General features: G+C 39.9%; 1 protein-coding gene across 1 annotated transcript in view; it reads right to left on the bottom strand.

The window, feature by feature from the left end:
- The window catches only part of ABCA13 (ATP binding cassette subfamily A member 13), a 172476-nt gene extending 168916 nt beyond the window's left edge, over positions 1-3560 (bottom strand). The window contains exons 1-3 of the mRNA XM_074542293.1: positions 3509-3560; positions 3107-3148; positions 1888-2011 (exon numbers count right to left, since the gene is read on the bottom strand). Coding sequence (XP_074398394.1) covers positions 1888-2011; positions 3107-3148; positions 3509-3560 — 218 coding nt within the window. The remainder of the gene's footprint in view (positions 1-1887; positions 2012-3106; positions 3149-3508) is intronic.
- Between the last annotated feature and the right edge of the window lie 10236 nt (positions 3561-13796).

Raw genomic sequence — 13796 nt, 5'->3', positions numbered from 1 at the left:
TGAACTTGTTTTCATTTTGACTTGGGTTTGCTTTACCTTTTTATTTTTAATTTTCCTGGCCAAACAACTCTGGCAATTTGTTCTGTTTTCACTTGTGATTGCATAACACCATCATAGTTTTATACAGATAGAAGGAGCAAGTGACCATTCAGCGCAAAATGAGGTATTTATGGCTAACAAGGCAGAGCAGAAGAACACAGGCCCAGTATAATAGATGAGGCCTTGAGAGGTGGGGACAGAGATGAACTGCACTGGAATATAATACTGGAGTATCTGGGTTGATAAGAGGTGGGGCACAGGCTGGCTCTGAGGGCCATAAACAAGCCACCAGTGTTTAGTTAAAATTCAAAACTGTAGCTGGACAAGGCCAACTTCCAAGCATCAAGAAAAAAACAACATGTAGCTAACATTTGTAAAAGATATCATATACATTCTGGTGTACCACATAAATTTGAATTTATCCCAGAGCTGCAGACCAATGGAAACAAGCGAAGTATAAAAGCACACTAGCAAACACAAGTGACCCCAAGTGCACCCTCAAGTGAAAAAATAAGCCATCAACACCACATTCCTCCAGGAAAAGTAGTGTACATCATGACTTGCCATAACAACCCCATCTTCATCCATCTACAGCTGTTTACATGACCCAGAGTGCCAGTGGAAAGGAGAGCATAACCTCAGAGAAAAGACTGGAAACTCAGTGGTCATGTAACAATTTTAGCTGTATTAATGGGAGGAAGAGGCTGAGGAGAATTTTAATAGGGGTATTTTTGTCTGTAACTATCTTGTGTAATAATGCATCTTGACTAATACTGGCTTAGATTGTTAAGATTTCAATTCTAGAAACAAATTTTACCTTATGTAGAATGTGTTTGCCCATAAACAGGGTTTATTTTGTATGGTCTTACATTCAATCAACAGTTCTGTAATGTACAAATAACTGAAGCGGACCACCTAGATCAATAGAGGAGCGCTATGGCCTATTACTGTGATACTAAAGCTTTCCAACTTGCTGTATGCTAAATTTATTGCTACCTATAAACCTCTACAGTAATAAACCATAAATATTTCATTCTTTGACACACCTGGCTCAGCTCTCTAAGATTTTTTGATAGATACTATCAATTTTCTAGGAATAAACATACAGATGTAAATGTATATATTCTGATCAGCTGACCCTAATTTGAATTTATTGTTATATATTTTGAAAGGCTGTTTATGACTATACTCTTCAGACAGTTTGCATAAATGTCTTTGCATCTCAACCATTTTTGGAGTAGATGAAATTACTTCATTTCTTAAAGAAAAATTCTTTTTGAAATAAATTGTTTTTTCTTTCTGCATGCTAGGATCCTGTGACAAGGACTTCTAATGGGCAACTTCTTCCAAGTTCTTTCTTATTACAGAACTTCTGCTATTCCTTGTTGGCTTTTTGTGGGTCTTATATGAAAGTTATTCTTGTTTTGCTTTTCTGGGTTCACTTATCCCACCATGTATCCCATCCAAACTATTCAAAGTTTAAATCCACATATAATTTTGGTGCTCTGCTTCACTCACATATAATAAAAGACTCTCTGGTAAAGGATAAAAGTATGCTCTGACATGGTAGCAGCAAAAGGGAAAGAATATGACAAGGTATACAATTTCACCCCCAAAGAGTGTTCAGTGGCCAAATCCAGCATGAAATGCCCAAGAAATGTAAACAAAAATTAGCAAGAGGTACGACTAAGGCCTTACACCTTTTGCAGTCATAAGAACACTGAAGGAAGCTTTTAGCACAGAGAACATTGCTTGTATTTTTCCTGTCTGCAAGGCAGCAAGAACCTGCTTTTCTGTAAAAGCAGATGCAGTGTGGCGGTGGCAGCTCTGTCACCTCCCGTAACTCACCCAGAGCGGCTGTGTCTCTGCGCTGTGTAGCTGGCATTCCTGCACCTCGAGCCCACGTTACAGAAAAGGCTCCGCAGGAAGGGATAAAGGCCCCCACTCGGTAAATCACGAGCTTCTAGGTAACCTGAAACCAAGCAGCAGCAGAAATAGGACCAGTGATATGCATTTGTAAGCTGTACCATCACATTGTGCTCCCTTATCCCAAAAATCCTCTTTGTCACCTGCAAGCAATGAAGGTCTATCAATGTCAGGTGTCTCATTTAAGAAAAACTCTGTCATCACAGAAAATGAGTAACCTCTGTGTCAGGTTGGGACAACAAGCTCCATGCGACACTTGAGAGCAATCTTTGAAAAGCTAATTTTCCTGGTAGTAACATTATTGCAGTATCATATGGTTGCAGTATCATATATAAATCATGTGACCTGGATTGGAATATAGACTTCTGCACAAAGTGGTATTTCCTCTTTTTTCACAGGCTTTCAAAAAATGAAGGAACAAAAAATGAAGGTGTTCAGCAATGTTGGAACATGCATCAATCAAGACTCTTTAAACAGCCATTTTTCCATATCTCTGGAATTATCCACAGCTCTCCGTAAAGTAAACATATATAATGCAGGCTACATTCTCTCCAGATAGTTCACTCTACACATCTAGAATTGTTTCACCAAACTGATTTTTAATGTAGCTAAAGCTGGTTTATCCCCATTTTACTGGCATTGGTGAATAACATAATAATAAACTGAATGAAGTTATATTTTGACAAGATAAAAGCAAAAATAGCTTTATAAGGTGGAGGGAGTCATAACTTTTGAAGTGTTAAAGGAAATGGAAGAATTTAACAACATATAAATTCTCAATCATAGGAAGTGAGTAGGGGTAAGGTTCATCTTGTCTAATTATTTTTTGTAAACATCCACCTCTGAGGCAGTCATCTAAACTCCATTACTCTATAGAAAGCAACAAAAAAAACTAAAACCCAAATAATCTCCCTTACTACAAAGCTTATGTTTAAAAGTTGTCTTACCAAACTTAGCATTTCTTTCCCACATAAATACAGCTTCCTCAGATCTGCAGCTGGACAAGATTAAATCCCACTGTAGGACTCTTTCCATTGACTCCACTACATTTAAGTCCCACTTCTAGCATGTGTTTAATGTTTGCTAGATACTTCTACAAGTAGAGGCAACCAAAATAGAACACAGGCAAAGCAAAACATACAGTTTTCCTTGTATTTTGGGGGCTCCTGGAAGCGGATGGCAGCTAGAATCAAGAAAAGTACACATGGCCACAGTATTTCAGTGAGAGAGAGGACCTGAAAAAGGAAATCAGAACATCAGTCTATAGAACATAGGGTTTGGGAACAAATCATTAAAATTCATTTGTCATTTACTTTATAATAAAAACAATAAATATCCTCCCTACAACTATTTAAGGAAGAACAAGACCATTAAAGCAAACTAACAACTGAAACTTCTATTTTAAATCCTTATAACTGTGAAATGCACTTCTTTCAGAACAGAAAAGTAGTTTTCATTTCAGTTTATACTGTTTGTAGATACTTTCCTCAGGTCAAGACAAAGACTGGCAAGGTGGTGATGGTGACCTTCAACTTTCCCATACCTGAGCCTCCTAAGACTCCAGCAGCATCCTGTACCTTGGTGAAATTCTCCATGCTCCCTTGAGCCCTTCCTGGTGGCAGACCTCCTTGTCCTTCCCTGACTCCCTGGCTGCTGCCATTACACCTTTTCTGTCACCTGCACTCAAATGCTCTCCAAAAGCCACCCTCTCCATCTCCAGGAGGGAAGACCAAGTGAGACCAAGCTAACAGGCCTAAGGCTGCCCACAGCCACACTTCTCATATCCCAGTGTTCCCATTTCCAGGGCCACAAGGACGAGGCACACAAGCCAACCACAGCAGGGCTCAGATTTTGAGTGTTGTCTTCTCTGAGCAGAGTGCACATACACAGAGCACGTTCATGCCTCTGCAGGGAGGGCACAAACTCTCAAATGGATTGGAAGGAAGAAAAAGAAACACCAAGAAAAGCAATTGTGCCAATTTTCAGCAGCAGAAAGGAGGAAACAGCCATTCAGCCAAGTTTCAAAAGGCTCCTAGATTCACTGATAACAGCATTAGGAAAGTGTGAATAGGGACAGAAACACAGTAGAAGGGACAGCCATGCTGAAGTCTCCCACTAGGGGCTGTTAACTTCTCTGGAGCATACAGGGGATTTTATTTCTAAAATGCCAGAGCTGAGCCAAATCCCATCACAGAAGTAAATTTGGACATATCAGAAAAATGCCTAAGAACCATAACATAAGAACAAAATCCAGTGGCTGAGTCTTCCCTGTGAAGAAGGACATCTATGCTGGACATGAAAAAAGAAATTAAAGGTTTCCTGAAATTTAGGGAAATCGCCATTTATCTAAACCGATCACACTCAAAACAGTACAGAAGCCAATCTAATAAAAGTAGAGATGGTTATTTCAATCTTTCAGGGATCAGCAAGGGCCAGCTGCTCCCCGGGGTGCAGGGATCTGTGTGTAACAGTGCCACCCAGCAGGGCAGGGTCCCCATCCCAGGGAGCCCAGAAGGGGAGCAGGACAAGGCTTGCCATCACAGCCAGCCTTAACCAGGAGTCCAGATCCTCGGTCAACATCACAGCAGTTCAAGCCAAACAGTGGCCAAGCACAAGGGCTGAGCCAGAGAGCAGTATGACTCCAACTTCTCCCAGGCAGGAGGGCACAGAAACCCAATTTTGGCTTGGGCTGCTCAGAGTCATTAAACTTAGCAGAGGCCTAGAGCCCTGACAGCATCCTCCCCTCCTTGGCATATTCATCCCCACTCCTCCTGCCTGGGACCACATGGAGGGCCTTGCCATGGAGCAGAGCCATTGCTGCAGAATGTCCTTGGGCTCTCTGTGGGGAGAGCTGCAGCAGCTGAGGGAAGGGGCACTGCAGAGGACACTTGGGAGGGGATGTCACTAGGCTGCCCACGAGGGGCTGGAAAGGGGGCACACAGCTGTCCCTGGGGGCACACACCATCACCAGAAGAGCCCACAGTCAGTGGCTGGGGGAAGGTCCCACAAGAAGTTCAGGTGGGAGGTTTCATAAGGAAAGGGCCCATCCCAGGCTGGGCTCCCTGGTGCCACCTCAGGGCAGAGGACAAGCCCAGCTTGCAGCCAGGGCACAGCCAAGCCAGCTGCTCCTGAAGGGCAGGGAGCCAGGAGAGTGCCAGGGCATCAGGGCCCCTGTCGGGAAGGGCCTGGCCAGCAGTCCCCCCTGAGGCAGCAGGCTCTGCTGGGATCCAGACCTACAGATGATCCAGGGCTAAAGCTGAGCCAAGAATGAGGGTCAAACATAGCCCTGCCATCTCTGGCATAGTCCATGGGAGGAGGGTTCAGCTTGGATAGGGACTGCTGCTCCTACTGACAGGAATTTGGGATAAGAACTGATAAGGCAGCTACAGAGGAAACGACAGGTTGGAGGACACAATGAACCACCAGCATGCTGCAGGCATTAAGCATGCAAAACTGATCTTAAGTAAGTTATTTGTTGTAAACATGTTAAAATAATGCTGCTGTATAAGGCTTACTTGTGTTACAACAGGACAAGTGCCCACAGAAAGTCCAAGGAAAGAGCATTTGTGACATTGCAGGATTGCAGTCCCTGCACAGCTGCTTTGCCCGGGCACTGAGGGGAACTGGAGCCTGAGCGCTCATGACATTCTGGGGAGATGCATCTTGGAGGAGTGGTGAGTTTTGGTAACAGAGCTGATTAAAATAATCTGATTTTAATTCCAATTGTCCTCTAAATTAGGGCATCAGAATTTGGGAATCACATTTCATCCTTTACCTAGCTACAAATTTGGATGGTAATAAACATTATTTAAACAGAAGTTAAGAAATGCAGTGATAGAAAATGAGAGTAGTATATTTGCCTGGTAGTGAGTATCTCCTGAGCTTCTAGAATCTCTAGTTCTGAAGTAAAAACTTCTGAAAACAGAAATGTGTCTTTGGCACAACTGCAATTTCAAACTCCAGCAAGTGAAAACATACAAAAGAGCCTTCCCTGCCTTTGAATCATATTGATAGAAGGTGCTGATGCCAGCCTGAATTTCAGTCACAAGAACTGTTCCTAACAGAACTCTCACATCTGTCACAGCCCCTGCACCCTTCACTATGTAATATGGACTAATGTCACATGGCACTCAGGACACCTTGCTAGTTCAACAGCCCTCTCTTCTCTTCCAGCCCTAACTACTGAGAAATAGCCATGAGGAGAAAATTGTCTTATACAGACAGATCTATATGATTTGGAACAGAGCTGAAGCACATCAGACCTTTCAGGAGGTGCTTCTCTCTTCAGATTCTCAAGGGTCTCACCACCTCTGCGCAGGTGGACAATGCATCTGGATTTCTTCTCCTGTACTGCAGATGGAGCTCCTTCACAGCTCAGTGCTTGCACAGCAGCACACAAGGAGCTTGTGCAAGTTCCCCAGGGCAGCTTCTGCCTCTCAACAGGCAGAACGAAGTTTGCTTTGGATCACCCTTGTAATTACTGGCTTGGAGAAGTCTGCTTTTTATTGAGTTCTCTATTCAGGAAATCTACCGATTAGACCAACTTATATAAGATTTTTTTTTTTTTTTTTCCTTCAGAAATATATGAAGGAACACTGCACAGAACAAGAGGAGAAATAGATCCACGTGCAGGAAAACAGGAGATACAGAGAAGCCACTTGATGCACACCGATTGAATATAAGAACTGTTCAGGCATGGAGAAGAATATGACCAACAGCATCCTTCCCCCAGAAATATATTTTATATTAGAAAGCATAACTTTCATTAATCTGGGGAAGAAATTCCTCTCTAAATCACTGTTTTATTGAGGCTAAATATTTCTGAATCTGAAAGCTGTGAGCTTATTTAATTGAAAGAATTCTATCCAAACAGCCAACATGCTTCACTGCAAATTCCCACATCATTATAGACAAGTGAAATCTGTGTGAAACTATTAATTGAAGTGACCTTTTTTCCCCACAAAAATGATCTCTCACTTGAGAAAATTCACTTCCTTCTATCCAAAAAGATTGTTTCCATCTCATTAAAGGGAAAAGACATCTAATTTTCATAATTTTAGTTTTGACTTCTGTCCAAGCAGCTGCCACATTGTTTTGCATATTGGAATTGGAAAGGTTAAATTAGGCTTTGGAGAGCAGATAAGAAAGGAAATTTAGAGGTTTATACAATTTTTAATACACAATACATTCCCTGTATCTAGACTTTGATCACAGTCATGCAAGCTTTCTTACATTACATATAAGCACCTGTAATGTGAAGAAAATTGATTTTTTCCCTTGCCACTGCTAACCAGCACTGCTAGTATCTAATGTTAATTAAAAGATAAGAAGTGGCTCTTCAAAACTTTTATGACATTTGTCTCATTTTCAAATTGGAGCATTGCTGTATTCAGCCATTTTAGAACTAAAACAACACATTCTCTACTTGGGTTTTCAACAATTAGGTAACAAAAGGCAAAACAAGTACCACTTGCAGCCAGCCTGTCTCTAACAATCTGCAGTGAAAAGGGAAAATCAATAGACACACTCTCTCCAATACTGAATACTAATATTAATATTTCCAGGTACTAAAAAATTTTAAATATTCCTTTTTTAATTTTTTCCAAACACTTACCGGTTGCCTCACACGGCAGAGCCAATTTTTCCAGAAGAGAGCCTTGAATTGGTGTATAGCGTTCCCCATATCTTCTTTTCTTTCCTTCACCCCCTTGCTGAGTGGGCTTTCTAACTCAGAATCATCTCACCAAGCAGTCCAAACGTACTATTCAGAAGCTGATCGTGAATAGTGCAGGAGATTTGCCTGCTTCCTCAGAAAAGATGAGATTATGTTTCTGTCTCTTGTTTTGCTTTCGTTGAGGAATCTCATCTTTCTGTTTTTCTTCTCAGTGCAATGAACAGTAAGGGGATGGGTTCATAGAAATGCCTTCAGGCTGCTTTACTCCACAGAATACATTCTGCACTTGTTTCTACTTTTCTGGAATAAAAATGGATGTAAAAAATGAAGAGGTGGGGAAAGAATATGTAACACATATTTATTATTTTGCAAAGTTTTTTGACTTTTTGTCACTTTAGTGTTTATGTCTGTTTGTTTGCTGATGCTTATATTTTTGAAAAAAAAATAGGAGGAGAATAAATAGGAAAATAACTCTGTTTCATAATATAGCCCTGAAAATGTCAGTTTGCTTCTAGAACATCCTTATAAGTACACATCTAGCACTGTAGTGGTCCCAATGCATCATCAGATGACTGTTGAATTTTCTCTTCTGGAGCATGTATGTCTGACAATTCATTCTCCTTTACCTACATAGAGGGGGCATATTCCAACAATAAAATCTCTGTTAATGAATTGCCACATGCCACTTGGGATGAAAATCAGTCTTTCAGCAGCAGTTCCTTCAGCAAAGAGGTGGGAGAGCAATTCCTTCTGCAGAAGGGGAGAGTGTGCAGACCTGTGGTAGCAGAGCCAGTGGGAGACCCAGCAGGAATCTGGTGGTGTAGAGGATGACCACCCTACCCACCAGGAATGACATCATGAGCAGAGGAGTAAACTTTTGGGGCTTTTTTTGTTCCACACAAATGAATTGCCCAAGAATCTGATCCCCAAAAGCTCTCTCTTATGGTCAATAGAGACACATAATACAGCCATTATATAAGGTAATTCAAACCACCTATAATCTCAGTTATGATTCACACACACAGGATAGCATGATGCCTGAACAAATATTCTTTATTTCTTATTATTGTTGAGTAAATTGCATCATTGCACTTTCTACAAATGTATTCCTATTGAATGAAAGACACACCCTAACATCCACAGCTATTTTTCCCCATTTAGAGTAAAATCCCTCAAAATATAAAATTTTTTGCATACAGAAGTCAACAAAGAGGAATCCAACTTCCACTAGATTTAAGCCAAGGCAGCAATTTTAAAAGTTAATAAATCTGCTACTTCTGCAATGGAGAACTGCACATCTGCAGGTCTAATTAGTTGTGCCAGTTTCTATGGGATGAGGATCAGCTAGTGTTTAGTGCCTCAGCTTCCTTTTCCCAGGCTTTGGATTTGGGTCACCCAGCATCAGTTTTGGCCCTTCAGAGCACATTCTAAACTTAGTTACTCCACTTCCTGGGAAACTGACTGATTAGTCTGTTAAAATGTCTCTATTTGAAATGGTGCAAATTTCTGGTTTAATTTTTTTCTTTTCCATGGTTCAAGGAATAGAGAAAAAAACAGACTAAGTAGGTGTCCTGAATTCATCAATTTTACATACTGGTAAAAAACCCCTCCCAAAAAAGCAGAAAGCACAGATGAAGTCATGGCAGAGCACAACACCTTCATTTCTCAAATATGGTGGGATTTCCTTTTATATCCTCTGCTCTGAGACTGAAAAACTACTGAAGTAATCATTTAGTTCAAATAGAAATGTGAAAGTCCTCAGGACATGCTAAAAAACCAAGTAGTTTAATGTTTACCTGAATGACCTGAAGCACACATGTACCTTTGAGTGAGGATTAACTAATACCTTACCAAGGAGCTCCACCTCACACTTGGGTGGCACTTCTGCTTTCAGCCAAACAGTGCTAAAATGCCTGCTATTCCAGAGCATGGGCAGTCGCTCTTCTTGCTAGGATCAAAGGTGACATTCTGTGACAGCAGTGATGCAGATTCTGTGTGCAGCAGAAGTATGCATTTTTAAACAAAAATTTTTCAGAAACTAAAACTGAAATACTGTTAGTTAATTAATTAATAAAACTGTTCTGGAAAGCCAGGGAGCAGAATCTATAAAATGAGATTTGTAGGAAGTTATAAATTACTCAGCATAATGAATTACATGCACCTTATCAAAGCACCTGATACAGAAGACAGTTCCTGTCTGTAAGCGTGCGAGCTAAAGCGGCTCGCATGAATCATCTGCCAAATTATTTTGAACAAGCCTTTCTGCAAAATCTCTGCCCATCCAACTGTGATGTGTTAATTTATTATGCTCTATATAATTACATTCTCATAAATGTGGCATACTGTTTTCACAGAACCAACTATTTTGTAGGCAATTAGTGGGCAGTACTAATGAACTACTGACTCCCCATTCTGCTGTATAAGACACTCAACCAAAAAACACCTTTCACCATCAAGTTACATTGACTTCATTTATCTCTCACTTCATTAGAGAAGTCTCTCACTACCTATAGAAATTCAATCTTGCCTGTTTTGGTGTCCTCCAGTGGCAGACCTGTTTTTTCTAGAATGAAATTTAGGAAAGCAAAAAATATCCGTTCTACCAAGAACTATCGCTGCAGTGACATTCTGGGAAATTTCTTCTAAAAGTAATTTTAGAAGACACAGATTCTATGAGCTTGATTGTAATATTTTGAATGTCATAGAAATATGAGAATTATTAAATCAAACCATCACCCCCCAAAGCCCAAACCAAACCTATGGCACAAAAGATATAATATGAAAATGAAACACAGAGGCAAGAAAATCAAAGGAGTAATAAATATTTTTGGAAAGATGGATCAGCTATATTGCTGCCATCCTGGAAGCTCTTTTGAATCCTTAGGTTTCATCAGGAGAACATCGAGCAATATCCTGTGCAAGTACCAGCCTTAAAAATCTATATTAACAATATAATTATTTTGCTATAAACAACAAGTATATTAACTGAATGTTTTCGGGGTTCCTTGACAAAATGGCTGCAGTCAACAGCAACATCTTGAGTATTGCAGGGCAAATTAGAAAGGCATGGATTCCATCATGTGCTCCACTCACTCCTTCTGGAGTGGAAACAAAAACAGGCTCAGAATTGGGTCTTTGAGTAAGGACAAGACAGGGTGACCTGCCCTTTTTTGCTTCTGCTTATCTTTAGCAGGCTTTGCCTCAGTTTAACTCAAAACATTACTTTTATAATATACAAGTTATCCAAAATCACTGGAGCTCAGTGAAAAGGCAGAAAAGGCAGAAAAGGCAGAAAAGCTCCTGCCAGCATCCAGCTCTGGTTTTAAAACCTGACTGCTTTATAATATCCTACCATCAACACGCCACGTCTAGCCTGGAGTTTTAATACAATGTAATTAGAGTAGGCTGGCAAGCACTTTCAAAGAAACATAATTTTATATGTTAAATAGGTTGAAGCCTGGGAGCCAACAATACTGTTTGGTATGGACAGGAATGCAGTCAAATCATGTGAGAACGATGGCTGGGAATCTGGCAAAGGAACCTATTTTCCTCTCACCACCCACCACTTCTTTCAGAAGGTTTATTAAGTGATCACAAGGCTTTCCTTTTAACATTAATAGGAATACTACTTGTAAATATTTACATGGGCCAGACCTGTGTTCAGACAAAGTGCCTGCAGGATGACATCAATTAGTAGCATCTTTCCTGGGAGACGCCTTGTGTGTGCAAAGTTAGGGCCTGGTGAAAAATGTTAGTTGTGGGCCAGGTCAAATAATGGGGCTGATTAAAATGGAGCTATGTGTTAAACCAACAAAACAGACCCAATCTCCCACGGAGGCTGGTAGTTTGTTTGAGCTTCTGGGGAGCTCTAAGAAGTTTTCTCTCATAAAATTACAGACTGACAGGAAATTGAAAATTTTCTCACAGCTACAAGCTCAGCACCAAGAAGAAGCATCTGGAATCAGGCTCATGTGTCATGTAAAACCAGCTCTTGTCTCTTTTGCTGCTGCTTCACTTTGTTTGTAGCCCAAGCAAAAGCACTGTACCTGTCAGCATTACTCTTTCTTCTATTATTGCACCACAGAGTTTCAGATTTTATATTGCTCTCTTCAGCAACCTCCTTTCTCTTCAGCAGACTGGACTTGTAATTTAATCCAATTTCCATATACTGGAGTATAATATTAAATGGTAATTTTAGAAGGATAAAACATTACTTTTAGTCAAAGACTGAGAAACTTTCAGGAGAAGCAGACCTCAACATTTTGTAGCAAACCATAACAGTAACATCAAATCACAGTACTGTGCCTTCTTGTATTGAATTGTTGCACGCAGATCCAATCCCCAAAGCCCAGTTGGCTGCTTTGGTTTTCTTTCACCTGTCCTGACAATGGAAATTAAAACCACCCCTGATTCAACCATATAACATTTTATTTAGGAGTATATATTGAGATCCTGACTTGAAAAAAATCCAATTCTGTTACATATTGCACATTGCAAAATACTTTACAAAGAATGTTTAAAAAACGTGTTGCTTATTGCATGCATATTTTTTCAAGAAATACTGAAATTATCAAATTATTTCACTTGATTTTTAAAGGACAGGTTAAAAAATTTGTTGTCTAACCACTTTTGCACATAGGTCATTCCATAATGTTCCTTTTCAGAATTTCTCACACCTTCCTTTAAAGAAAATCCTTCTCTGAAATATATCAAGATGCCAAAAATAAAAATCCAATCCTTTAAGTCACTGTCTGAGTTCCTGCTCTTTTTCAGTCTCTTGCAAATGTAAAACCATTGCATTATTGCCTGTCTTCATTATGATCTCAACCATTTCTTTAATAAAATGGTAGGAATAGGCCAGAGCATCATAAATCACAGAACAAACCATTGGTAGGAACCACTTTTTTCTCCCTTCCTGCTTCCACTCTATTCATATCTTATGCATTCCTTCTTTGCTTTTATCCCTTCTGAGCCCTGGATTAAATGGGTTGTATACTATTTTGCTAAGTACAGGATGGCACAGAGAACCACAGCAAGCCCTTGATTTGAAATGGGTTTCTGGAGTTTGCAGGATTTGTAAATCTACAAATTTACAAATTTACAAAAAGGAGACACTGCATTATGTAATATTGAACATATATGTAATACTATATATTTTTTTTAAATATCACCACTCCAAATCCTGATTCATCTTCTACAGAAAGAATGATAAGGGGTATATTGAACAATTGACTTGCATATAAAACCTGTAAATATTGTATAACTCTCTGTGAAACCTACAGGAAGGTAACTTCTCGGCCGGATACACACAAGTGACTCACTTCTTTATCTCCCTGTCCAGTTGCAGTCATAAGGGAAAATACAATTGTTCTTATCAGAGTAACATTCTGAAGTCAGGAAACTTTCCTCTGAAGTCAGGAAAGGTATTTTATTGCATGTCAGATGTGTCTGTAGAGTGACCTCTACACAGCATCAGAGGAGGGGGAACAGCAGGAACAGGAGGATACTTGGTATCCTTTGACTTCTAATTTTAAGCTTTCATATGTCCTTTTACTCTATGTGGTGGGAAGCACAGAAGAAAGAAATGTATAGTGTCCTAAGGAACAGTGGGAAGGAGGAAGGACATACAGGCAAAAGGTTAATGGCTCGTCTTTCAGAGGCTTCTGCCAGGGTCTTGGCTATTGATTTAGTACAATAGTTGCCTCATTCCATGAATGTATGACCCTTATCTCCAGCTTGGCCAGGCCACAAGACCAGTTGTATTTTAGCAGACAGTACATAAGAGTTTTCACATGAGTTCTCAGAATAGAAGCGCCTACATTATTTGACTGTAAATACAAAAACTTTTTTGGTTTCATTTGACAGCACACACTATTAAAATAATTCTTTTTAACAATTTTCCAGGTTCACTCTGTCCTTCCTTTAAAAAGACAGATCACATCATTTTAGATTCATACCTCCAGGACAACTGTAGTAACATGCTTCCTCAGAGCTTCACAGAGTGACATTAAGTGTTTGTTTTCTAGGTAAAGCAATTTTTTTTGTCTCTTTAGGTACTTCTTATTAAGAATTTCTTATACAACAGAAAACTGTCTCATCCAAACTCATGCCAGTCAATCTGGTGTAAGACTTCCTTCATCATAAAGTGCAGCACGCA

The sequence above is a fragment of the Zonotrichia albicollis genome, chromosome 1 (genome assembly GCF_047830755.1).
Source record: "Zonotrichia albicollis isolate bZonAlb1 chromosome 1, bZonAlb1.hap1, whole genome shotgun sequence".
Lineage (NCBI taxonomy): Eukaryota > Metazoa > Chordata > Aves > Passeriformes > Passerellidae > Zonotrichia > Zonotrichia albicollis.
Note: the sequence above shows the minus strand (reverse complement) of the source record. Positions and strands in the feature narration are given on the sequence as shown.